Raw genomic sequence first — 25008 nt, 5'->3', positions numbered from 1 at the left:
CTTTCTCCCAGTTAGAGTGAATGATGGAATTTTGGTAGTTCACTCACCAGTAACTGGTACATAAAACTAGCCTCTCCCTTACCAGCATGTTCAACCATGAGCCAGAAATTGAGAAATGAATTATTTCTTTAAATAAAATATACCCTCAGGGACATTTTACTTCTCATAAAGAACTGATGGGCCCTCAGTTTTTTCTACCTTGTGTACAAAGGTTTCAGTGAATTATTTGATATTCACTAAAGAACCTAAAAGAACCTTGATATCTAAAAAATCTAAAAATTTCTGTTTCCAGTTTACAGAAAACATAAAAAGGGACAATTTTTGTTGTTATTTTGGGGCTTTTAGTTTTAAGTAAAATGCCAAGACCCTCCTCTGCCAAGCTCACTATGAGAAGTAGGTTTGTATAGATGACAGATACCAGCCAGAGTCCCCTCTGACAATAACTCTCCCCTCGGGCTCCACAAAGGGTGTAAGCATGCAAAATATGTGCCCTAAATGCCAACCAGGCTGTCCTGCTGTCATCTCTTGGACATAAAGTGACAGTGTGATGAGAGTTTCCATTTATATGTCTCTGCTTGTTGCTACCTCAGATTAAATATATTTTAAAAGTAGGATATCAAAAGGAAACTATACCTGGGGACAAAAAGATTATAGAATGGCTGAGATTAGCATTTATATACCTAGTAGACAGAAAGTGATATACAAGATGCTCTACGGGCCCTCTGTCCCCAAATCTCAATCCCACCAGTCTGTCACCCGTGCCTGTAGTTCCCACCAGTAGTACCACTGCTTTGGATTAGGCTACTGACTCTCTCAAAGTCCCTGTTAAATGCAAATATGTTATGTGGGATGTAGAACTAATTACCCCCGTTATCATCCATTTGCACAAGTTAATTGACAACTTTCCCTAGAGAACCAGGAAAAGTCTAGGTCATGGGACCAAAATGATGTATAAGAAGCAGAGGAAGGATGGGAGTGGAAGGCAGGGCCCTCTAAAAGTAAGAAGAAATTAGATATGCAGATTGGGAGAGACCGAAGTAGCAGAAAAGACAAAAAGGCAATTCTAACGGAAAAACGAATATGTGTGAGTATTCATTGTATGCCAGACATTTTCATAAATGTGATTCTATTTCATCCTCACAACTTTATGAGATAGGTATTATTATTATCATCTTCCCCATTTGGTAGATGAGAAAACTTATTCAAATTAACACAGCTAATAAGGGTAGAGCCCAAAATTTGAACTCAAGTAATCTGGCTCTTATCTTCCATGATTTACCATCTTCAACTTAGATATGTAACAGGTGCTCAGCAAGGTGTTGAAAGAGAACTCTTTATAAATAGTTCAGCTAGTGATAAGCAAAACAGGTGAAGCATTGACCTTAGAAGTTTCTTGAGAAGTATTAAAGGTCTCAAGACCTTTTTTTGGAAGATGAAGAGATGATTCCCTCTGATTCCCCTCAAGGCAAGAGTTTGTTCATTCATGGATACCATAAGGCAGAGATAAGTATTTGCATGGGCTTCAATAGTCTTCCACCTATGGATAGGACTGGTGATCTATTATGGATTGACAATAGTCTCCAAACAAATGTGTCCTCTCCCTCGGGTCTTTTATACTTACTCTCATATGACTTTATAACCTGTTCTTAATGACCCATGCCAATGGAGATCATTTGTGGTGGGGGAAATCTCAAAGAATTAATCATTCAGAGAGCATTCTATTTGGCATTGGAATGGTTTAGATGGATTTTTGGCTGCAGAGCTGCCTTCTACCTCCACGGCAATTAATGAGTCAACCACATAGTGTTTGCTGTATATAACAGGTAGGTGGGAAGAGGAGAAATGTGTCAGTTAGGGTTCTCCAGAAAAACAGAACCTGTGTGTGTGTGTGTGTGTGTGTGTGTGTGTGTACTTGTGCCTGTATATATAGAGAGAGACAAACAGGCACAGACAGAGAGAGAAGCAGAGGGAGAGAGGGAGATTTCAAGGAATTGCCATATGTGATGTGGGGATTGGCAAGTCCAAAAACTGTAGGGTAGGCTGGCAGACTGGAATCTCTTGGGAAGGAGTTGTTGCTGTCTCTGCAGTCTTGAGACAGAATTCCTTCTTCCTCAGAGAAACTTCAGTTTTGCTCTTAAGGTCTTTCAACCTTGGATGAGCCTCTTCCACATTATCAGGGGTAATCTTTTTCACTTAAAGTCAACTAATTGTAGATATTAAACCACATCTACAAAATACCTCCTCAGCAACACCTAGATTAGCATTTGATTGAATAACTGGGTACTATAGCCTAGCCAAGTTGACAAATAAAACCATCACAGGATGTCTAGGGGAAGTTCCCAAGAGAATTTAAAAAATCAGTATCTGCTTATGGAGATAATCAAAAGCTGGCCTAGAGTTCATTTGAACTACAAGAGAAAACATCTGTAAATATAGTAGGGCAGTGAACCTGATTTGAGAAGATAGTATTTATTGAGTCCCCACTATGTGCTTCACCCTTGAGTCTTTATCTCATTTACTCAATTACAATAGTAGCTAAGTGATAGATCATATTAGCCCCGTTTTACTAATGAGGAAATTGAAAGCTCATGGAAGTTAAATAACTAGCCCAAAGAGACAAAGTTAACATGGCAGAGCTGGGATTCAAACCCAGGTATGCATAAAGTAAAAACCACACTCTTTCTACAAAACAAGAATCCTGCCCTATCTGCTTAATCTTTCTAGAAGTAGAGAATAACTCCCAGGTTCTTGTTTAGATCGTTTATTTTGTTTTTGTGTTTGCATTCATTTGGGTTTTCAAATAAATAAGCACTTCAATTTTAAGAAGTCAAGAGCTGAGGTTTGGGTGAAGCAAATAAACTTGCCCAAGGACACAGTGTTAAATCAACGTAGAATGTGAACTAGAGGAAAGGTCTCTTGACAAGTAATGTAGGATTTTCCCCACTATGCTTGCCTTAAACTGCTCCTGTATTATCATGAGTTCAGCCTTTCTGTCTTAAACCATAAGGCATTTGGATTTTCTTTTTTTAGTTCAAACCTAGATTATTTTCTATAGCTAATGCGTTTCTTCAAATCCTCTTTTTGGAAACTGCCTTAATATTACAGCTACTTGACCGAAAGAGCAACAATAAAAAATACAGTATTAGCCATCCTTTGTTACTGTCCATTTATCTTTATCTGGAAGATTTCTGCAACAAGGCATGATTGATAATACAATAAAATATAATAAATGTCATATGAAGGGAGTGGTGAGATATCCATAATTGTCTGATTCCCTATCAGGGCATTTTATCATTGAAAAAGTGTTTTACAGAAAGATCTTTTTTAATGCAAGGAAATGCTTACATCTCTCTCCTGTGGATTAAGCTTTGAATATTAAGAGCATCGTATTGCCCTTTATCCATTTTTAAGATACAATGATAATAATTTGTCGTTATCTTACTTTTATATGGTATTTTATGCTTTTTGAATGCTTTCAAGTACATTATCTCAAAGACATCATTATACTTAGAAGTAATGTAGAACCATCTAGTACAGAATGAACTGAAATCTGAGTCTGTTATGCTCCAATGCAAGAGTCATGTCAGAAACCACAAGTGATAGACAGAGTTGGCTTCCAAGAGAGGTAGTCTTGCTTTGTCAAATATATGGAAGGAGTTGTTGGCAGAGATAGACAGGGTCCATCACAGGCTGTCTTTCAAAAGGAAACCAAGAGACATTCTAGAGAGAACCAGAAATCCTAAACCTAAGGTTCAAGTAGAATCAGGAGCCAAAGCGGGTAGCCACATGTGGAGAGTTCAGGCACGTTATTGTTCAAGCAAATTTCACTGAACAATTTTCCTCTGCCCGTGTCTTTCTCCAAATGCCATCTCAAAGACACCGTCAAGTTTCTGATACTATGTCTGTGACCCTGAACAAGATATTTAACCTTTTGGCTCCCTACTTTTCTTGAGCTATGTTATAGAAATTTTTTTTGAGGATGAATAATGCGTTATATTAAAGATGCTGCTGAATGTTAAACGGTCATCTTTTTGTTTTCTCTAGCACGAGGGGGAGCAGTGATGTCAGATTTGGGCTTTGCAGAAATACATGCTGTGATTTTGTTTAAGATAGTATTAAAATTGGTTTACCAATTCTGGGTGACTATCAACTGGTGATACAGAATTTTTTCTCATAAATCTACTGGATAGTGAAAGTAAGTCATCCATGGAATGAATATTTAGCTAGAAGAAATTTATAAAATAGAGAATACGAATGAATATAGTTGACTCTCAAAAGAGGGAAAGGGCACTAAAGTACCTATTTTTTAACTTTAATTTTATTTTGGTTGTTTATTTGGTTGAAACTATCTTATATTTTTCCTTCTCAGCTTTGACCTCGTAGCTGTCGGCGGTATCTCCGTCATCTTAATCTTTGACCGATCACCTTTCCTATCTGAGAAGAGGACACTCTGGTTGCCTTGGAATCAATTTATTGTGGTGGAGAAAGTAACCATGCAGAGAGTTGTACCAGACCCACCATCTTGCGATATCTCCAACTTTATCAGCCCAAACCCTATTGTGCTTCCTTCACCGCTCACGTCATTTGGAGGATCCTGTCCAGAGAGGGGAACTATTGTTCCTGAGCTGCAGGTAGGTACATTGGCCTTTGAACGTATAAAATCATACTATCGTGGAGTGGTCAACAATGTATAATGGCTAGATTCCTTTTCCTAGTCCTCCTGCCAGCCCTATAATGTGCTGCCCTTCATTTGTCAAGAGAAGCCTTCAAATGTAATCTCTCTGGCACGCGTTTGCAAGGTGATTGGCCAGGGCTATAGGGCACTATCTGTGGCCATGAAACAAAGCAAGATGAACTGGCTGTCATGAGAATGAAACCCCAAACCTTGACCTAATGAACACTGTGCTCTAAAGAACAAAGCTAGTTGGCTCAATAGTGATAACAGTATAATCAATGAGGTGGGACCATTTGTTGTTCTGAAATTAAAGCTTCTTAAGAAATCTAATTTTCTTCCATTGTCTAGTTTGCGTCCATTGTCATTGTTCTTAGAAGTCATGACAACTCCTCTTGTTTAGCTGTGTTTACTAAATGTAGTTTTCAAGCCTATGGGTTTTGTTTAAAGCTTTGCTTCTGAGTGTTCAAGCTTTATAGTCAGAGGAAGACGTATTTTCAAACCTTGGTATTTTAGGATCTCTGAGAATTTTTCTTTATTGAGCATTTAATATTTTCATTTCACTATTAAGCCATTCAAACATCCATAGTACAATTCTCTCACCACATTGTAGAAATATTTTAATGATAGTTAAACACAGAAGCCACCAAAATGGACTGATAAGTCATACAGATCCAGAACTCAAGAATTATACTCAAAAAGAGGTAAATAGATATTCCAAGATTGAATTGTTTCTTCTTCCATCACAGCATCGTCACCAACCATTAGCAGTGCCCAGAGGGTACCGCTTACAAAAGGCTCACAAAAAATAGTGCTTTGCAGGAAAAGGAGTCTGATGAGTTGCCATTTCTGTCTTTTCCATTGTTTTTCCTTAGAAAGGAAGGAAAAACAAGATAGTATTTAATGAATACATTTGACTAGTATAGCAATCCCTTCACAAATGTCATTAGGAAGTATGGATCTCTTACAACACAAAAGTTTTCCAACTGATCTAGAATTGCATGTTTCCTTAGGGAAATGAAATACTAAGGTGGTAAATGTCATGCTATCCTTCACCACTGTACTTCTGCCACCATCTAAGATGACAGAGCCTATGTGCAGCTTTGGTATCAAATAGCTAATGTAGGGTAAGAAAAACGGTGAACAATAGACAAAAGAGATTTATGCCCTCAGAAAGAGAAGAATGACCAGAAATCCTGGACAATATGAGACACCATGTGTTTAACAATCAGCTCTACTGTGTGTAGTAGTTTGGAAAAGGAAGAAGGGACATGGTTTTGAGCTAAAAATAAATGAAGGCACAAAAATATCCACACTATCCTTGTCACCTTAAATGTATTGAATAGGATGGGCTCTTTCTTCAGCTGTATTTTGAAAGTTGAAAGTCACAGAACGCAAGATTTAGTTTAAGTTTCCACTTTTGGTTGTTTAACTCCATCTGTGCTAATAAACAAATAAGTAATAGCAATTAATTAAAGAAGCCAAGTAGTATGTTCACTCTGGGACCAACGTTTAGTATAAAATTTGCATAGGAGTTAATGGAAGTTATTTGCTTCTCAGTCACAGGTGCCAACTTGCAAAAACTTGCTCCCGCTATTGGTATATCCAGGCACAGAGAAATATGTAAGCAAAATTTGATTAAAAATTTGGCCTTTGGGGTCATTCCAAAGCTCCAAAGAAGACGACTTGATGGCATCTGTGAAGATTAATTCTAGGAAATCCATAATCTCTGTCATAAAATATCACTTGCTGGGCCTGCTTCCGGAGTCCTTCCTCTTGGAGAGCCTAGCCTGAATAAGGATTACAGCAATGGTTTTGTGATATATGACAACACACCAAACAAGATTTTGTATATGTATATATAAGAAAAAGACCCCTTAATGGTGCCCATAGCACTGAAATCTTGACATTCAGCAGTGTGATCTTTTCCAACTTCTACTAAGCAATTTTTGGAACACTGCTGAAAAACTGAAATTGTTCTTTTCACAGTCTTTCCTGGCAGAGAAAAAAGGAGAGCAGTCCTCAGGGCTAGTTGAATGTCTTGTCCCCATGCAGATTCGGTGCAGAATTTGAAACCTATGGTCACACAGCCTCACAAAGATTCTAGAACAATTGACTTGACATCCATAGATCCCTTTAAGCTCTCTCCTTTGGCATGTTTCCAAGACAACAAAGCATGCGGGATCCTCATCTACCTGTGACCACTGGTAAGAGCTATTTTGGCTTTTTCTCTTTCAGGTCGTACAGGAGGAGATCCCCATTCCTTCCAGCTTTGTGAGGCTAAGTTACCTGAGCAGCCGTACCCCTGGGTATAAAACTCTGCTACGGATCCTTCTGACACATTCAACCATTCCCATGGGGATGATAAAAGTACACCTCACAGTAGCTGTGGAAGGGCGTCTCACACAGAAGTGGTTTCCTGCTGCAATTAATCTTGTCTATACGTTTGCTTGGAACAAGACCGACATCTATGGACAGAAGGTTTGGGGCCTGGCAGAGGCTTTGGGTATGTTGAAATAATTCTATATAAACAGCAGTATTATGTTCACAAAACAGAAAGTACTAGTTGCATATTAATTTGTATTTGGAATAATTATGGGTTTTCTTCTATTTAAAGGATCTAAGGCGTTTTTTCATTTAAACACTCCCTTTGGGCTTATTTAGATTTCCCTTTTGACACATTTTTGCTTCAAAATGATTTTAGTTTGCCTTTCGTGATGACTGCATACCAGTGGAATTGCACACTATATGACTTGTAACTGTCTCCGGAGCTGAATATTGCCTTCTAACTGTGACCTTTGGTGTGGTGCTCTTTAGGCCATGTTTTTGGATTTGACATTTAGGCTGTCATTTCCACTTAGAAACTACAAAATTTTAACTTATAGGCATCTCCACTTATTATCTTTTATGTCTAAGATGGTTAAACTCCATTAACTTGATACTTTGATAGGTTAAATAAAAAATCACCCTGCCTTCCTAGTTCTTTTGATTTTCTGTTATCTCAAGACTTTAAAACCTAGAATCTTATAGATAGCAGGGACCTTAAGAGGTCCTTTGGGCCTACAGTTTTCAGATATTTAATTCTTTCAGACAAATGACATTTTAAAAAAATGAGACTGAGACAGGTTTGCCAACTTTTTATTTTGCCAAGTAAGAATATTTTAAAAAGGAAAAAGAAAACCACTACAATCTACTATTGCCTACCACTACCATAATTTCACAAAGGTGGGATACTTGAACACCAAAAAAAAAAAGAATAGTATATCTTGAGAAATGACAGTAAGCAATCTAACACTGATACTCAGAGAGAGAGACAGACAGACAGACACCAATGTCTGTTTCTCTCACTCTGTAGAAAACAGTGAAAACTTCCTAAGGGATCTGACACAGGTCTATGGAACTGTAGTTGGGAGCCATTGATTCTTGTCCCTTTAGGCAGTACCTCATGGAAACCACCCTTGGACAGATGAGAAGCCTAATTTTAAAGTTCTCCAGAGGAGACGTTTTCAAATCCTCCCTTGGAAGTGTCTATCATGGTACAACTTCCATATAACTGACCTATATTTCTTAGACTACAGTATGTCAATTTCCTCTCTTTCTTTTCAGAGGAAAATATATAGAGGGGGAAAAAAAAGATTGGTAACTCTTCTTTGCCCAAGAGACCTTCATATATTTTAATAATTATCTCATCTCTGTTGAACTTTATTAGAATGCAAGGAACATAGAGCGGTTCAGATTTCCTCAATTACTGGGGGATTATTGTGAAGACACATGGGAAAGTAAGAAAGAACAAGAGAAGGCATCGGTAGCTTCACAGGGAAGCCTCACCAAACTGCAGCCTTGCTCAGGATATCTTGCAGTTCTAAAAAGCCAGCATCTGCTCTGTCAACTTAGCAACAGCTCTAGTTGTCCCTTCTGCAGCAAGAGTCCACTGCTTCCCACAGTGGTGACTCCGCCATATTGATGACTAAGCTCATCACTTCTCCAGACATATTAACTACCCTCCTTTTCTCTCAGCTCTTCAAACCCCACAGTCTGGTGACTTGCTCTGTATCTTGCATTAAGATTCTTCTTAAAGAGAATATCAGAATGTGTCAGCCAGTCATCTTACAGTAGAGAACACCCCTATAAGGCAGAGCTCTACCATTAGGCTGACTACCACCGAGGTTGCTGGCCAGCCTATGGAGTCCTGCTCGATCCCTATTCCAGTGAGTGTAGTGGTTAAGAAAACAACTGTGGAGCCAGACTCCCTCTCTGGGTTCAAATCATCCCCTCTCTACTTACTAGCTATGCAACATTGGGTAAATTACTTAATCTCCAAATGCCACAGTTTCTCCATCTATAAAATGGGTATCATAAAGAGAATGTTACTCTTGAGTTATTATGATATGAGGATTAAATGAGGTGAGTAAGGTAAAGTGCTTCACACATGGTAAGCACTCAACAAATATTGGTCACTGGTACTGTTTTTTTTTTTTCAATTTTGCTGTGGTCAGGGTATTGGGACCACAAGATGTAAAGCATGGAGCCTATGCAGGTGTTTGTTGCCTCAGCTTCTCTAAGAAGGGAGTTGTGGGTATAATAGGTAGGTATTCTGTGTTGGTTATTCTCCATTTGCCTTCTCTGCTGCCCCCTCCCCCGCCAACACACACAATCTGTTCTCTGCCCTTCTCTATAGTCTGAGAGGCTGGCTTCTATGGACCACATTGCCTGGACTCCTTTGCTCTCTGGCTTCCCTTCTGATTTGGTCAATGGGTGGCACCATCCAGAGACTGCAGGGTGGAATGAGAAAGAGGTCAGGGTATTTATCCCTCTCCCTGCTTCACTACAGTTCTGGTAGTGACTACATTAGAAGATGGCAGCTCCTGATGAGCAGCCCGTCCTCCAAATCCCCAGATCTCTCTCTGGCCTTCTGTATCATCATTCCCTCGCCTTGCCGTTGCAAGCCCAGAAGGCTTCCCAGTGTTGCCAGTCCCTGGCGGGGTCACCATCCCTTGTCGAGTCCCTTAACCCTGCTCATGTCTCTGTAAATAGCCCCTTCATTCAACTCTTAGCAGTGAACACTTGTGAGTGTGACATCTGATTCCTGCTGGGACCCTGACTGGTGCATACTCAAAGCCTCATATTCTTCTCTTAAGGATATTATTCTAAAGCTTTGCTTCACGAGAATAATCCAAAATTCCTCTAACTGTTCTCCATAGGACTTTGTTTTCCAATTCTTTATGACCCTCTTCAGAACCCCTGCCAGGTTGTTTGTTAGTTTTTTGGTTTTTTAGGGTTTTTTTTTACTTTTTTCTTAAGTTGTGACACTTAGCAATTTATCCAATACTCTGATGAAGAACTGACCAAGACAGTGTCTAGCAGTCATTTCTTGCTAAGGTTCACATAAATGTACCTCAACCTCACTTTTTTTTCAAATAACAGCTTTATTGAGATATAATTCACATACCATAAATTTCACCCATTTGAAGTATACAATTCAGTCGGTTTTAGTATTTTTACAAGGTTGTACAACCATCACCAACATCTAATTCCAGAACATTTTCATCATCACCCCACAAAGTAACCCCATACACACTAGCAGTCACTCTTCACTCCTCCCTCCCCTCCAGGCCTGGCAGCCACCAATCTCCTTTCTATCTCTATGGATTTACCTATTCTGGATATTTGAAACAAACAGAATCATTCAATATGTGGTCTTTTGTATCTGGCTTCTTTCACTTGGCATAATGTTTCTAAAGTTCATCCATGTCATAGCATGTATCAGTACTTCGTTCCTTTTTATGACTGAATAATATTCCATTGTATGAATATACCACATTTTGTTTGTCCTTTCATCAACCAATGGACATTTGGGTTGTTTCCACCTTTTGGTTATTGTGAATAGTGCTGCTATGAACATTTGCATACAAGTATTTATTTGAATATCTGTTTTCAATTCTTTCGGGAATATACCTAGGAGTAGAATTGTTGGGTCATATGGTAATTCTGTTTGACTTGTTGAGGAACCACCAAACTGTTTTCCACAATGGCTGCACCGTTTTATCAAGCTCACTTTATATCTAAATGTGTTACATCTCTTCCTTTTAAATACCTCCAGTGCTAAAGGTTCTAAAATGTTTCTTCTTGTTGTGGTTAAGCACTCTTAATGACTTAGTTTCTAATATGTCCATGGACGATTGAATAAACAAGTAAAACACGAAGAAAAGCAAAGACTTTCTTGTATACACACCAGTGATAAAGCCTGCATTCCTATTGTTTGACTATGGGTATTGGTTTACTTCCTATTTCTACAATTATGTTCCTGGTCAAAACTTCCTCAAGCATTCTGACTATAAAGTGGCCTTAATTAAAATGCTACAATATATATTGTCGGTTCCTTTTTAAGGCTAATAACAGTAATAAAAGTAAGAAACAATTGACCCACTCAGAAATATCCAAAGAGAGAGGAAAAAAATGTTCCTCATGGTGTTTTATGTGCACTTAAGGGACATATTCTTTTAGGGTAGAGAAAGAAAACTGGCAGGATCCCAAGGAAAAGAGCCAAAATAGTTTAAAGTGTGGTACCGAAGATGGAATATGGATTATTTACCTTGTAGGAAATGTCCCTGATATCTTAATCATGGTTAAAGGGATGTTATTTACTACCTGGTCTCCATTTCCATCTCCATGGAGACTAAGAGAGTTTTCTTGACAGTGGTAAAGCATTAGAATAGGTGGTAGAATAAAGTTGGAGAATCTACTTCTTGAAGATGGATTGTGAGCAACTTAGGAATACAACAGGCAATAAATAGTTCAGCTGATTAATGGATGGAGACAAAGCGATCAAGTATATTACCACTGAGCTCATACCTTAATAGATACAATTGAGTCTAAACAAACAAAGAAGAAAACATTTAGTTGTACTCCTGGCTATATTTTATAATCACTTAACTGATGTGAGAAGAAATAGACTAAATTTTGCACCAGATATTAACAATGGTGCTATATATGACACTTCCCAGATTTGCTTCAGATTCAGAAATACTAGTGTAGCCTTTTGGTAGGCAGAATAATAGCCACCACTACCTCAAAGATGTTCATCCCTGGAACCTATGAGTATATTATGTTACATGGCAAAAGATAATTAAGGTTACAAATAGCTGACCTTGAGATGGGATGATTATCCTGAATTATCTGGGTGGGCCCAATCTCATCACAAGGATCCTTAAAAGTGGAAAAGGGAGGCAGAAGGGAAGGTCAGAGTTAGAGGAAGATATAACTGTAGAAGAAAGGCACAGCAAAATGCAACATTGCTGGCTTTGAAGATGGAGGAAGAGAGCCAAGAACCAAAGAATGTGGTTGACCTCTAGAAGCTAGAGAAGTCAAGGAAACGGATTTACCCTTACAGCATCTGGAAGGAACTCAGCCTGCTGACACCTTGATTTTAGTTCAGTGAGACCCATTTCAGACTTCTGCTCTCCTTAACTGTGAGATGATAAATCTGTCTTGTTTTGAAGCCTTTAAGTTTGTGGTAATTTGTTACAACAGCAGTAGGAAACAAACTTTGACCAGTGTTCACACAGTCCCAGTTATTGCAAGGATTTTGGTTAAAACAGCGGCTAGAAAGGTCTCCCACTCTTCTTCCTTCCCATGCTAGTTAAACATGAACCTCTCTCCCACCCCCTGGGTGATGGAGAAAGAAGGGGTCAGATTTAAACAAGCTGAAATTGAAGTGATGGTGAATATCTAAGTAAATGATCACTTAGTTTGAAATGTGGGATTCTTGTTTCCCACATAGCCCCACTGTGGGGAATTGGTGTGATCTCTAAGGGCTAGAGTGTCACCAAAGAAGAATAGATTGTTGAGGGACAGCCAAAATGAGAAAAAGGGTACTTGAGATCCTAGGATATCCCACCATTTTTTGTAACGAAGCAGACTTTGCAACTGGAGGGATAATACCAGAGTGAATAAATTACCAACAGAGGTGTAAACTACTTCCTTAGAGAAGTATCAATGGCAACTGATAAGATTGATGAATCCAAGTACAATATTGATCAAGTGGAAGAAGAGTAAAACCATCCGCAGGGTTGCAGTATAAAAACCACAATCACTAGTTCATCCGACTTAAAGATTTTGTTGTCTGATACACAGACAAGACTCCCCTACTGAAAACTCCATGCGAGCATTTGAAATAATTTGGCCTTAGTACTTTATTCTCTGGCTCTAAATAAGGTATGATGTCTGGAAATCATTGTATATTATTTAGTTTCTTTCCCAACTCTGCTGCTTGCAAAATAATGTAAAAAAATCATTATTGTTAAGCTCACAGTGCTGTTAAAATTCTAGAGACAGCTTGTTTAATTTGACAAACTGACTTGTTAGGGACTCTGATCTGCATCCATTATATGAATTTTGTCAAAGTAATTCCCTATGTCCGCCTGTGTCCGCATACATTATCAATGTGTAATAATGCATTCTGCCTGGTCTTCATTTTAATTACATTAAATTGCAGTGGTTTGAAGTCCTGGAAGTTCAGGAAATCAGCCATCCGCCTTTAGTAGCACTGCTATAAACAATTCTATTTTTCTTCAAGGTTATTGGCAACAACAATTGCATAATTATTTAGTACAGTAGTTTGGCAAGAAAGAGTGGTGTTTCAGGGAGAACTAGACTTCCTAAAGGTTCACAACGCATAGGAGTCTATCTAAATTGTATTAGAGAGAAACAGGGGAACATTAATAGTAATAGGTGCTAAGCTATGGTTGCTTTGTGCACACAAAACATCCCCGAGAACGATGCTTTAGTGTTCATAAATTTCCCTTCAGTAAAACCTAAGCAGGCTGGGCAGCCACAAAAATAGCATCCACTGAATATTTTAATAATAAATGGGTAGTGCTTTACAATTTGCAAAGTACTTTCACATACTTTATCTCATTTTAATCCTTATAACTTTCTTGCCTGGTAGGCATGGCACGATTAATACGATCTTCATTTTATAGAGGGGGAAACTGAGATTCAGAAAGAGCAAGTGACTTGCCTAAAATCCTCTACAGAGCAGGGATTCACACTCGGGTCTCCCAGTTCTGAGCTCTGTATGCCTTTCACTACTGCCTCTCTTCACTAAAGTGACCAACCCACCTTACTGAGTACCCAATTCAATGCCCCAGTGGCTTTCTGTCAAAGAAGCTAGCAGAGATAATAATCTTTCATCATTTCTCTCCACTCATGAATTCATAATCGTTAACTGAGAGCAGGGCTATTTTATCCACTCAGCTTTATAGGCACAGCACCAAGGATATGAGTTTTTCAAGGACCTACAAAAGTGTTTGCAACCTGAAAAATAAATTTATTAGCACCAAAATATGAAAAGAAAACCAGAAAAATCAACATTAATAAATGCTTAAATAAATATCTGCAAAATGGAGCATTATGTCAGCTTGTCATTGAGCTTGCAACTCAATTTTCACACATACATATGAAATATGTTTAATGTTGGATATGGGTTGTGGGTTGTATCCATTTTAATATGTCTAATAAGATGTAAGATGGGACCTCCTAAAGTAAGAGTGCCTGGAGCCTACCAGGGTTTTTAGATGACCCTGATTGATAGTCTGGTAAGCAAGTAGTCTGTGCCCACTTCAAACTGCTGGTCACACCCATTAGTAGATTGTGAAATCCATTTGATGAGCCGAACAGTACTTTTTTTAATGGAATGAAAGTGAACATAATAGAAGAGAATACAAATCATCAGAATGTAAAGCTATTAAGAGAGTATTGTTTTGGAAAACTTCGTTTCAATTATAAGTGTGTGTATGTGTATGTGTGTGTATCTCCCCATGGGGCACAATTAAATGACTTTCAGGCATGAGAATTTGAAAGCCATTGGTAAGATGATATAGTCAAGAGACAGAAACATTAAATGATTTACGAAACCATATGACTTATTTTCTAAGTCAGCATTTAGGACTGTTCTTGCCTCCCAGTCCCCTCTACCAACCCATCTCAGGGCATTATGGAGATATCTCTTCAAGATTGGGTGACCATATAATTTATCATTCAAACCAAGATACTCTTTTCTTTTTTTTTTTGCTGGGAAAGATTTGCCCTGAGCTAACATCTGTTGCCAATCTTCCTCTCTTTTTTGTTTTTCCTCCCCAAAGCCCCAGTGCATAGTTGTATATTCTAGTTGTAAGTCCTTCTAGTTCTTCTGTGTGAGCCACTGCCACAGCATGGCTACTGACAGACGAGTGGTGTGGCTCCACGACCGGGAACCAAACCCGGGCCGCCAAAGCAGAGTGTGTCAAACTTGAACCACTAGGCCATCAGGGCTGGCTCCAAGATACTCTTGAGAGTAAAAGGGGATGCTGTTAATAATGACATAACTGGATACTGTTTTTGGCCAACCAGGATACATGATACTTCTACTTCAAGGCTATCCCTAGCTTCCAATCCTTATCTCTTAAATTCAGAGCAAATAAAAGGTTATTTATTTAGCACTTCTGAATTTTGAGTCTTTCCCTTAAGAGCTGTGATCTAGCATAGTAGAAAAAAGCACTTGCTATAAAGTCACTGTGTTTGAGCTCTGGTTCTGCCATTTACTAGCCAGATGACCTTGGACTAGTCACTTCACCTCTCTGAGTCTATCACATCTATCAAATAAGAGTAAATATACCTTCCTCATGAGTTTTTGTGAGTCTTCAAATTAGGTAATATACACAAAATTGTATTTAACTGTTATGTGTTATGCAGATGTGAAGTGATATTATTTTAAGGAGGCCATGGATGAAAGTTCTGGAAGGTACGTATCCCTTCAGAATATGGCCTCTCTCATATGACAAATTATCCTGCCCTGGGTAATATCCTCTCTATCCACAGTGCTTAGCAGGTCACCTGCCTGGCACATAGAGCAACTCAGTGAAGGTTTGCTGAGTCATTCAATAACAGCGCCTTTCTTTTCATTACAATATTGCATCCCTTTTAATCAATCACACTGTTTCAAAGGATAACCAGTCCACTTTCAAGGTGAATCTATTTCCTAAAACCTCCCCAAAGAAAAATGCCTAAGTACTACTAGAGGATAGTAATCTTTTGTTTTGTTTTGTACTGGGTGGGGGAGGAGGGAAGGGGTTGTTCTTCTTTTGTTTTTGATGCACTAGAGAGAAACTTACTCTAGCCACCCTGACCTTTTTTAAATCTCCCAAAGATACCAAGCCTCAAAACCTTACACACATGCTGCTCTCTCTGCCTAAACTGTTCCTCCCTATACTTCATGAGAGAAACCTCTTCTCATCAAGAGGCTTTCCTTGCCTCCCCATTCCAATTTATATTCCCTTGTTACACTCTCTCATAATACCCTGCATTTTCCCATCATAACATTTATCACAATTTGTGTGCATGCGTGTGATTTGTTTTTGTCTTATATTTGTCTCTCTGACTAGAAGGTGAGCTCCATTGGGCAGAGGGGTGCTATCTTGTTCTGTCTCGTTCATCCTCAGTGCCTGACAACAGGAGGTACCCAGTGAATATCTCATATTTGTTGAATGACTGAAAAACAAATGAATAAGGACAGAGGCTAAGGTTGAACCCTAAGCCTTGCCTATATAATGGGATGGTGGGCCTGCCAAGGGAGAGGAGGGCAGTGCCCACGTACACAAAGGCACTCACAAATGTGGATATGAGTCAGTACATCGCCCTGCCTTAGGTGGCACATAGGTCTTCCAGGTTCCAGGTTTGCTTTTCTGCAGCTAGGCTCAGACAAAGCAGCCAGAAAAAATCGCATAATACTAGGTTTCAGTGTAAAGGTCTCTTGACGAAAGCGTTATGTGGCTACTTCACCCCTAGATGCTTTTTACTTCCTACCTGTACTTTCTCTTCATCCAACTACCTCACTTTTAGCACTAACATGTTTAAACCTTATTTTTGTAAACTGGTAGGGTACAGATCCTATGTACAATATTACCAAATCAAATCCAGTGATTCATTAAAAAGATAATAACATCATAACCAAATAGAGTTTGTTTTAGGAACACTAAGATGGTTCAACATTAAGAAACCTACTGCTATAATTCACCACATTACTAGATTAAAAGAGAAAACTATGTGAATAGCTCCATAAGTGCTGAAAAGGCACTTGATAAAAATTCATCACCTGATTCTGACACTCTTGGTAAGCCAGGAAAATAGACAGATAAACAAAGCATTTCAGGCCACTGGGCAATGTGTCAAATTGAGAAGCCTCTGGGGTCATCCTATCCTATGATAAATCACTAGAAAATAGGAAAAAGTAGAAGAAGTTCTGGGAGCAAGTACCTGTTCTCAATAGATAGCATTTTATCTATATAGTCTTGGTCTGTTGTTGCCATGGCTTTCATTTGGTTCCTTAGGTCTCTTGCTTTTTGTTGTTGTTGTTTTGCGTTAATCTACTATTTTAAAAGAATGGGAAATATTTAGTGTTCTACTTAATGATTCCTTTTGGATAAGAAGGTTTTGATCTTGTTGTTAGTTACCTTTTAAATGTCATGAAATTATTTTTAGATGTTCCCTGAGTTCATGAAGTTAACATGTAAATTTCTCACACTGACTATGAGACTACTTTTAATTATATATTGCCTTCATAAATGCAATCATTATGAATTCTGAAGCCTTAACCTGAAACTGTTGAAAATCATCTGCTTAATCTTGTCATATTTTGCACATCAGCTTCATTGCGTGGCATCTTTACCTTAGCTACTTAATGTCAGTCTCCTATCCCAGCCCTTATAGATGAATGTCACCGTCACTAAATTGGGTGTCAGGGGCACTGTGGCGCTCAGCCTTCTTGCAGTCCCCACATCATACAAGTGCTACTCCTCTGATAAGTAGAATGAGCATTCAGTTATTTTCCCAATGTCAAATGGCTTTGGGGGAGCAAGCTGCTATCTTTTTGTATAAGCCAGTATGATAAAGTCTTCTTTATAAGTCAGTATAATATTTGCAAGATGACTAACAGTGGAGTCAGAGGTGCAATCCAATGACCAGAGGACAGAGTTCTCTGCAAAAGTAACAAGCCTATCTTGATAACCAATGACTCTTGGTTAAGGAACATCCCATTAATATCTCTCTGTGGAGGTGAGGGTGGAGAATACAGGAAGACAGAAGTCCAGACAGAATTAAGAGTGTCAGCAGGGATGCAGTCACATGGTTCAGAGAAAGTATTCTGCCATATTAATTGCTGTCTTCTCAGTTGCCTTCCCAATATATACACACCAGCATGGGACCACTATACCAGCCCGTGGGAAGTATAGGCCGGGACCCCCCCTTCTCCACTTGTCTCTACTCACTGCCAGACTAGTCTGTCTTCTACAGCTCCTTTAAAATGTTGATGAATAATTATTTTTTCCTTCCTATTACACTATTCTTCTTAGTCCCCACTCCAGAGTGCCAGAGGCTGAATCCGTGGCCTATACCATGTTGTGTGGATGATCAGATGTGATAGGCAACAGGCCTCCTGGGAAATGGTAGTGGTTCCCTCTGCTTATTTAGCTGAGACTCAGCTGTCGCAGTACCAGGCAGAGTGTAATGTCAGGGCTCAGCATTTTCAGTGCCAGCCACTGAGTAGCCCTTTTTCCCCGTATTTAATTATATGAAAAAGAGTAGGTGTTTAGTGCATTACAGTCTGCTTCCATGAGAGGAAGTCTAGGATTGGTTGCTACTGTATTTGCCTGTTCCCTGTGCATTTGGAAAGCAGCTCAACTCCGTGAGGTGAAATGTCTGCCTTCTCATAAGCCGATTGCAAGTTCCAGGATTATGTTAAAGTGGGCTGCTGTCAGAAAGAAACCTTGCCTTGTTACTCTGAGCAAGGAACCACATACAAAAATACCCCAAGACATAGCCATTCTCATTAAAGTCAGTTGGAATTTTGGACAAGTCTTAAGTATAAATTATAAATTTATTAGCTCATAGAGCTTTCTCAGGAGCAAGTAAATCTAATAAAAATTAGAGGGAACTTATTAAGTGCCGGCTTTGTTGCTATTTGCTATGACTAGGGAAAAAAAAGTAATATAATCGTGGGGTTTGCAGCCAATGCACTTTTTTGTTGTGGACTAGAGAGCAATTCAGAGAGCAGATATGAGGAGGCGAAAAGAGTATGTCTCATTACCATTGCATTGAGAACTCTTTAACTGATACTTTGTATAGGCATTTCCTGCCACAGAGTTGGGAGGATCTTTAACTGTTACCGAGAGGGAAAAAGCAGACTCCAAACCACCATCGGAGGTCACCAGGGCACACTGCTTATTTGCAAAACTACACAATCACTTTCCGGAGAAGGGATTCTAGGGGAGCTCACTAGGCTTACAATGTACAAAAGGCAGATCCTGGCAACGGTAGGGAAGGAGATGATGGCTTTAAGGGAACTTGTAATCATTATCGTTGTGATTATTTATTAATCAAGACTTTTAAATGTTGGCAAGGGAAGCAGAAGCTGTGTTATTCCACACACCAACATGGCCCTAAGTGTGCTTTGTCACCACCTGATTATTCTAACATGAGATATAATGCTCTCTTTGGCTTTTGGGTTTGATCCCCAACTTGAACTGATCAACTGCAATCTTGAAAGAATGCACTTTAGAATCATAGAGTGTTAGTGCTAAAGGGGGATTATGAGAATTATCTAGTACATAGGTGTTTGATCTGAGATCTGTATTTGGACTTCAGGAGGTCAGTGAACCCCGTGGAATTATACACAAAATTTTGTGTGTATATGCATTTTTCTAGGAAAAAGATCCATAACTTTCATCAGATTCATAATAAGAGGTTCCCTGACCCGAAAGGGTCTAAGAACCACCAATTCTAGTCCACCCTCCACCCCACCTCCACACCGCTTTGTTACCAATGAGGAGCATGACTCTCAGAGATGGAGAATAATTTGCCCAACACCACACAGCTAGTTTTAATGGGAGATCCAAGAGTTGAATTCTTTTCTGACTCTAAGTCTAAAATCAGCTCTTTCTGCTATACCAGAGTTGTTTCAGCAAGCGCCCGGGCCATGATAAGATATCAAGGAGATTGTTGACAGCAATGATTTTTGCCACGAGTGTAACCTGAACTAGATTACCTTTGAGATCCCTTTCATCTCTGAAATTCTGTTTCCATCCACCTTAATAGAAAACAGCATTGACACAGATGATCCCAACTAATTTCCATTTAGAAATTATTTCCATTTTATGATTAGTCTTTCCCACTCCCCATTGATCTCCCTTACTAATAATGCTTGGTTAGAGCTAATACTAAAATGAGTTTGCATTCCATGAGTCTTCACCCTCTGATAGCAGGGTAGAAGGGCATCCTCATCAGGACCAGCTACATAATTTGCAGGGCCCAGTGTTAAATGAAAATACAGAGCCTCTTGTTAAAAAATTGTTAAGGATTTGAAGACAGTGACAGCAGAGCATTAAACCAAGTGTGGACCCTTCTAAGCATGGGCCCCTATGTGACTGCACAGGTCACACACCCATGAAGATGGCCCTGATCCCTATTAAAGCTTTGGTGGAGTGGGGGACAAAGAGAAGCCAGCCTGTGATTTAAAATTGGCCCAGGTGATCCACAAAGTTGGAGAGTTGTATATCCATAATCATAAGGACTTTTTGGCTTATCTATGTATGTGCTCATACACATACACACACAAGCACACATAAATCAGTTTGACTAAAATTACCATCTTTTCTCTTCACCTAATGCCAAAACCCAAAACTAGTTTGCTTTAATTTTTCATCTTATTGTGCTGGCATTGTTTAAGCACACGTTTTCATAACCAAATGACAAAAGAAGGAATGAGTTCTGCAGGGGCATCTAAAGAGTCAGGTAGAGGCAGGTACTTGAAAGTAATGGCAGACGACCAGCTAGGGATATTTTAAGCTGCCAGAAATGGAGAAAGCAGCTTCAGGGTATGCAGCGTCGTGAGCCAATACTCTCAGGCTTAGAACATTATGAGGACAGGAAGCATTTTAAATTCAAGAATCAGAAATCTGGGATTCCAACAGGTAAGTAGGTTTACCAACTGAGAAGATGGCTGGGACTTGGTAGACTTGAGCTATACATATTTCAGTAGGGCAGAGGCACCCAAGCTACCGCATTCCACACTTCCCATTTTAGTGGCATACCAGGGTTCCGAGTTTAATGCACAACATCTGTGCTTCATAAGAGCTGACGCCAAATGTCGGGTGATGTCCCATTGGTTAGCTAGATGCAGAAACCAAAGTGTCAAGTGCACAAGGTGGAATTTACTCTTGCAGGGCTTGCAGCACTCTAAGCAAACTCAGACTTCTCAGCAAACTAAAGGCCAGTTAGCACAGGAGAAAATATAAATTGGGCAAATCAATTTTTATTAGTCTCATGTGTAGTCAGTTGTTGTATAAGTGACCCAGTACTCCCAAGTCAGCTTCCTAAGTGCATTTTGCATTCTAGAGAGATAAGAAACCGGCCCTCCCTGCACTTCTCCTACAAAGGTAAAGAAAGAAATTGTATCACCAGAACTTAAGCCTTCAGAGGGCTTATTTCTTCCATTTTACAACACAGCCTCCAACCCAAAAGCCCATACTAAAGCTTAATGTCCATAAACATGTAATACCTGCCTAATGACAGCACTCATTCACCCACTCATTCATATATTTATCCAACATGCACCGACTGATCACTTTTGGATGCCCAATGCTATGCTAAGTGCTACGCTGTACTGTGCTAGGTGAAAGGCATTTGCAGTCAAATTTCAACCTAAATCAGAATTCAGTAGCAAATGCAATACTCACAGAATTATTAACCAGTGTAAAAAGGATGCCAGTATTTTAAAATTTTCTAATGTGTTATTAACTCTTTGTTTGCAGTATCTGTGGGATATGAATACGAAACATGCCCTGACTTTATTCTCTGGGAGAAAAGGACAGTCATCTTACAAGGTTTTGAGATGGATGCTTCTAACCTAGGAGGTTGGTCGTTGAATAAGCATCATATTTTGAATCCTCAAAGTGGTAAGCAGCTTTTTAAATATTTATTAATACTGTTTTCCTAATGCTATATACATATATATACATATGTAATACATATTCATTGCAGAAAATTTGGAAAAGTACAAGGAAAAAATTACCTATGGATCCACCACCTAGAGATGAAAACATTAGTATATTTCTTTTCAAATACAATAATCTGCTTTCAAATTAGTGCTAGTATAGTGAGACCTCTTCATCACAAAGTATATGAAACTGGGTTTTAAGAATCATCTATCATTATTCCTCTATCCTAAGTCATTAACCAATTTATCTGACATAGTAACCAACTCTTAAAAAGTGGAAAAATAATTGCCATATTTCATATACTCTAAGACACCATAAATTATAAGTACACCATTATTTTGTGGAAAGTGCTGCCAATTAAACTATGACATGCATTGATTGCAAGACACATACTTATTTCAGAGATGTTAAAATGTGAAGCAAAATGTGCACCTTAGAATTAATGAATCATCTATGCGATACAGTTTTCAAAGGGCTTCAGTGAACTCTGTCCCATTTTAAACACAACCCTGCAATGTGGCATTAACCCCATTTAAAAGGTCAATAAGCTGAGGCTTAGGTGGTCACATGACTTTCCGCAATGTTGCACGGTTAGTAAGTGGCTAGAGCCATGTGCTCTTTCTCTACACCACAGTGTTTGTCCACATAAATGTCAGTATAGCCGATAAGAAGCTAGGAATAGAGTAAAAGGACAGTAATGGTACAAGAGGAGAAGAGGTAGGAGGAATACAGGGGAAGAAGTGAAAGTCTGGGGAAAGAAAGCAGTCCTGGACTTCACTTAGTTTTAAGTCCCCTAAGTCCTGGATTTAGGAAACGAGGAAAAAGCGGTGAGAATCAGGACACACTGATCTTCAATCTTTGCCTTCTTTGGACCACTTTTCCTGCTGACACTTTCTCCTAGTTTGTAACATAAATGTTAAATAAATTGGGAGAAGGAGCTACAGGTGCTCTTGAGCCCATGCGTCTCTAAGACAAACTGATTTTGCTACCTGGGTTATAAATGCTTCATCCAAGTTCCTCCACCTCCTTTTGCATCCTACTGGGAAACCGGTCATTGGTGTTTCCATCCAACTTTCATTTGAACATCTACTGGTAGGTTTTCACTGTGAAATCATATTCCTTTTCACCTAAAGAGGCAGATTTTGAGCAACCTTTAGTAGAACAAGTACTTTGGGTTATTTCTCCAGGACTGGGGCTGTGAATGTCATGAGGCAGCTACAGTCTTCCATCTAGCCATCCTTGTGTGCATCTTACCTTTGTGAAACAGCTGGCTAAGGTCGGGTTACCTTGTAAGGCCATGAACTAACTGACCAAGGCTAGGAGATCCATTTTATAATCACGCCTATGATCTTACTTCGTTTGCACCACAGTTGAATCAGCTGAGCCAACCAGCCACACAGGCTGGGAAATTTTGATTGGCAAAGCTAACCAGGTTTGCTTCAACCATAGAATGAGACCGCCTACCATAGTCAGTGTGGGACCCTGAAGGTAAATGTGTCCATTGTTGTATGCCCCCATTATACCTCCTTCCCCCTTTCAAGGAAGACTCTAAATTCCATTTCAAATTGTTTATGTTTTAAGAGCAAAGATGCAGCCACAGATATAAAATGTCAACTCTTTACTGTTGTCGAAAGGAGAATCACAGTTTTAAAAATACAAAAACGAAAGGGCAGATGCCACTTATTAAGTTATTAGGTTTTTTTGTTTTGATTTGAAAGAGTTTGACATTTTAAGCAGCCATTTCTTTTCCACTCACTTTTATTGGCTTGTATGGATTGTCCCTTTCAAATGCCTGTCATTGACATTAAATACAAAGTGGCAAATGACCTCAATCGAGCCAGCCCCCAGCTGTGTGTTCCCAGTCCTGTCTCCTTTACCACTTGCTTCACACAGGCTACAAACTTCAAAACAGAGAGGAGTCATTCAGAAAGTTGCCTTTGGGGGCCCCCTGATTTCCACAAATGTGTTCTCCCCACCCCTAATTCGCCAGTAATTAGTTTTTAGATAATAGGTATCAAGTTACTTCTGAGAATCTTTTTAACAGCTTTATTGAAGTATGATTTAGACAGCATAAAATTCACCCATTTTAAGTGTACAATTTCAGATTTGTGCAACCATCACCACAACACAGTTTTAGAATATTTTTATCACCCCAAAAAATCCCTTGTGCTCACCACAGCCACACTAAATCTGCTTTCTGTCTCTTTCTGAGAGTTTTATTCTGAGAAGAAATGTTACTTTGGATAGTTTTTTTAAAAGGAACATTTGTTCATTTTATCATCTCATTTGTAAGCACATTGTATTTCTAACCAAGAACTGGTCACACTTGCCAGAAAACAGATTTGAAGCCATCTCTGCCAGTGCCTTTCAGCCTGACCTTGGACACGAACCCTTGTCTTAGGATGTTTTTGAAGTCCAAATCACACCCACAAAGGCAGTTTGAGAAGGAGGAATGACAAATGTGAAGGAGCAGCGTTGGGAAGACCAATTTATAAAGCAATGCTCTTTCCCCCTCAGGTCAGATAGTCTTTTCTGACTGATTAAGGCAAGAGTGACATCCTTCCAAGTTCCCCCACTCCACTTCTTTCTGGAAAAAGCCTAACTCTTTAGGTACCCCGCTTTTTTGATCTGAGACAGGTAGCAGATTAGAAACAAGAATCTATCTTCCCCCAATTTCTTCTCACCCGTTAAAAAGACACTGTAATTAGATTGGACGTCTGCTGCCAATCAATTCTTCAGTTTTTCTTTTTTTTTTTAAAGATTTTATTTATTTATTTATTTTCCCCCAAAGCCCCAGTGGATAGTTGTATGTCATAGCTGCACATCCTTCCAGTTGCTGTATGTGGGACACGGCCTCAGCATGGCCGGAGAAGCGGTGCGTCGGTGCGTGCCCGGGATCCGAACCCGGGCCGCCAGCAGCGGAGTGCGCGCACTTAACCGCTAAGCCACGGGGCCAGCCCTCTTCAGTTTTTCTTTAGCTCCAATATCATTATGCAGTGAGTAGTTTCTAGTAGGCAGTGTTTTCAGACCATTGATCATTTCAGTTGCAGCAATTATATTTACCTGACAATTAACCATTGGTTGTAGAGAATTGTTTCCAAATATTATACAATCAGTCATATATTAATATATAGATGATTCCTACCTTCACTGAGATAAAAAACACCAGAAACTTGTGTTGTTTAATATTTCTTCAAAATACATCTTCTTAGTGATTACAGAGAGTGCATATTCATTCCTTTTAATATAAATCAGTTCTTGAAAATTATGAGAAATTAAAATGTGTACATGAATCATCTGTTACAGAGC

General features: G+C 39.2%; 1 protein-coding gene across 21 annotated transcripts in view; it reads left to right on the top strand.

The window, feature by feature from the left end:
- Positions 1-25008, top strand: part of TENM1 (teneurin transmembrane protein 1) — a 780745-nt gene that overhangs the window by 637103 nt on the left and 118634 nt on the right. For all 21 annotated transcript variants that reach the window (XM_058536663.1, XM_058536660.1, XM_058536662.1 and 18 more), the window contains 3 exons: positions 4370-4631; positions 6911-7178; positions 21514-21657. In XM_058536663.1, the coding sequence (XP_058392646.1) occupies positions 4370-4631; positions 6911-7178; positions 21514-21657 (674 nt within the window). The remainder of the gene's footprint in view (positions 1-4369; positions 4632-6910; positions 7179-21513; positions 21658-25008) is intronic.

The sequence above is a fragment of the Diceros bicornis genome, chromosome X, assembly GCF_020826845.1.
Source record: "Diceros bicornis minor isolate mBicDic1 chromosome X, mDicBic1.mat.cur, whole genome shotgun sequence".
Classification (NCBI taxonomy): Eukaryota; Metazoa; Chordata; class Mammalia; order Perissodactyla; family Rhinocerotidae; genus Diceros; species Diceros bicornis.
The sequence above is the reverse complement of the archived record's forward strand: the minus strand, read 5'-3'. Positions and strand labels throughout refer to the sequence as shown.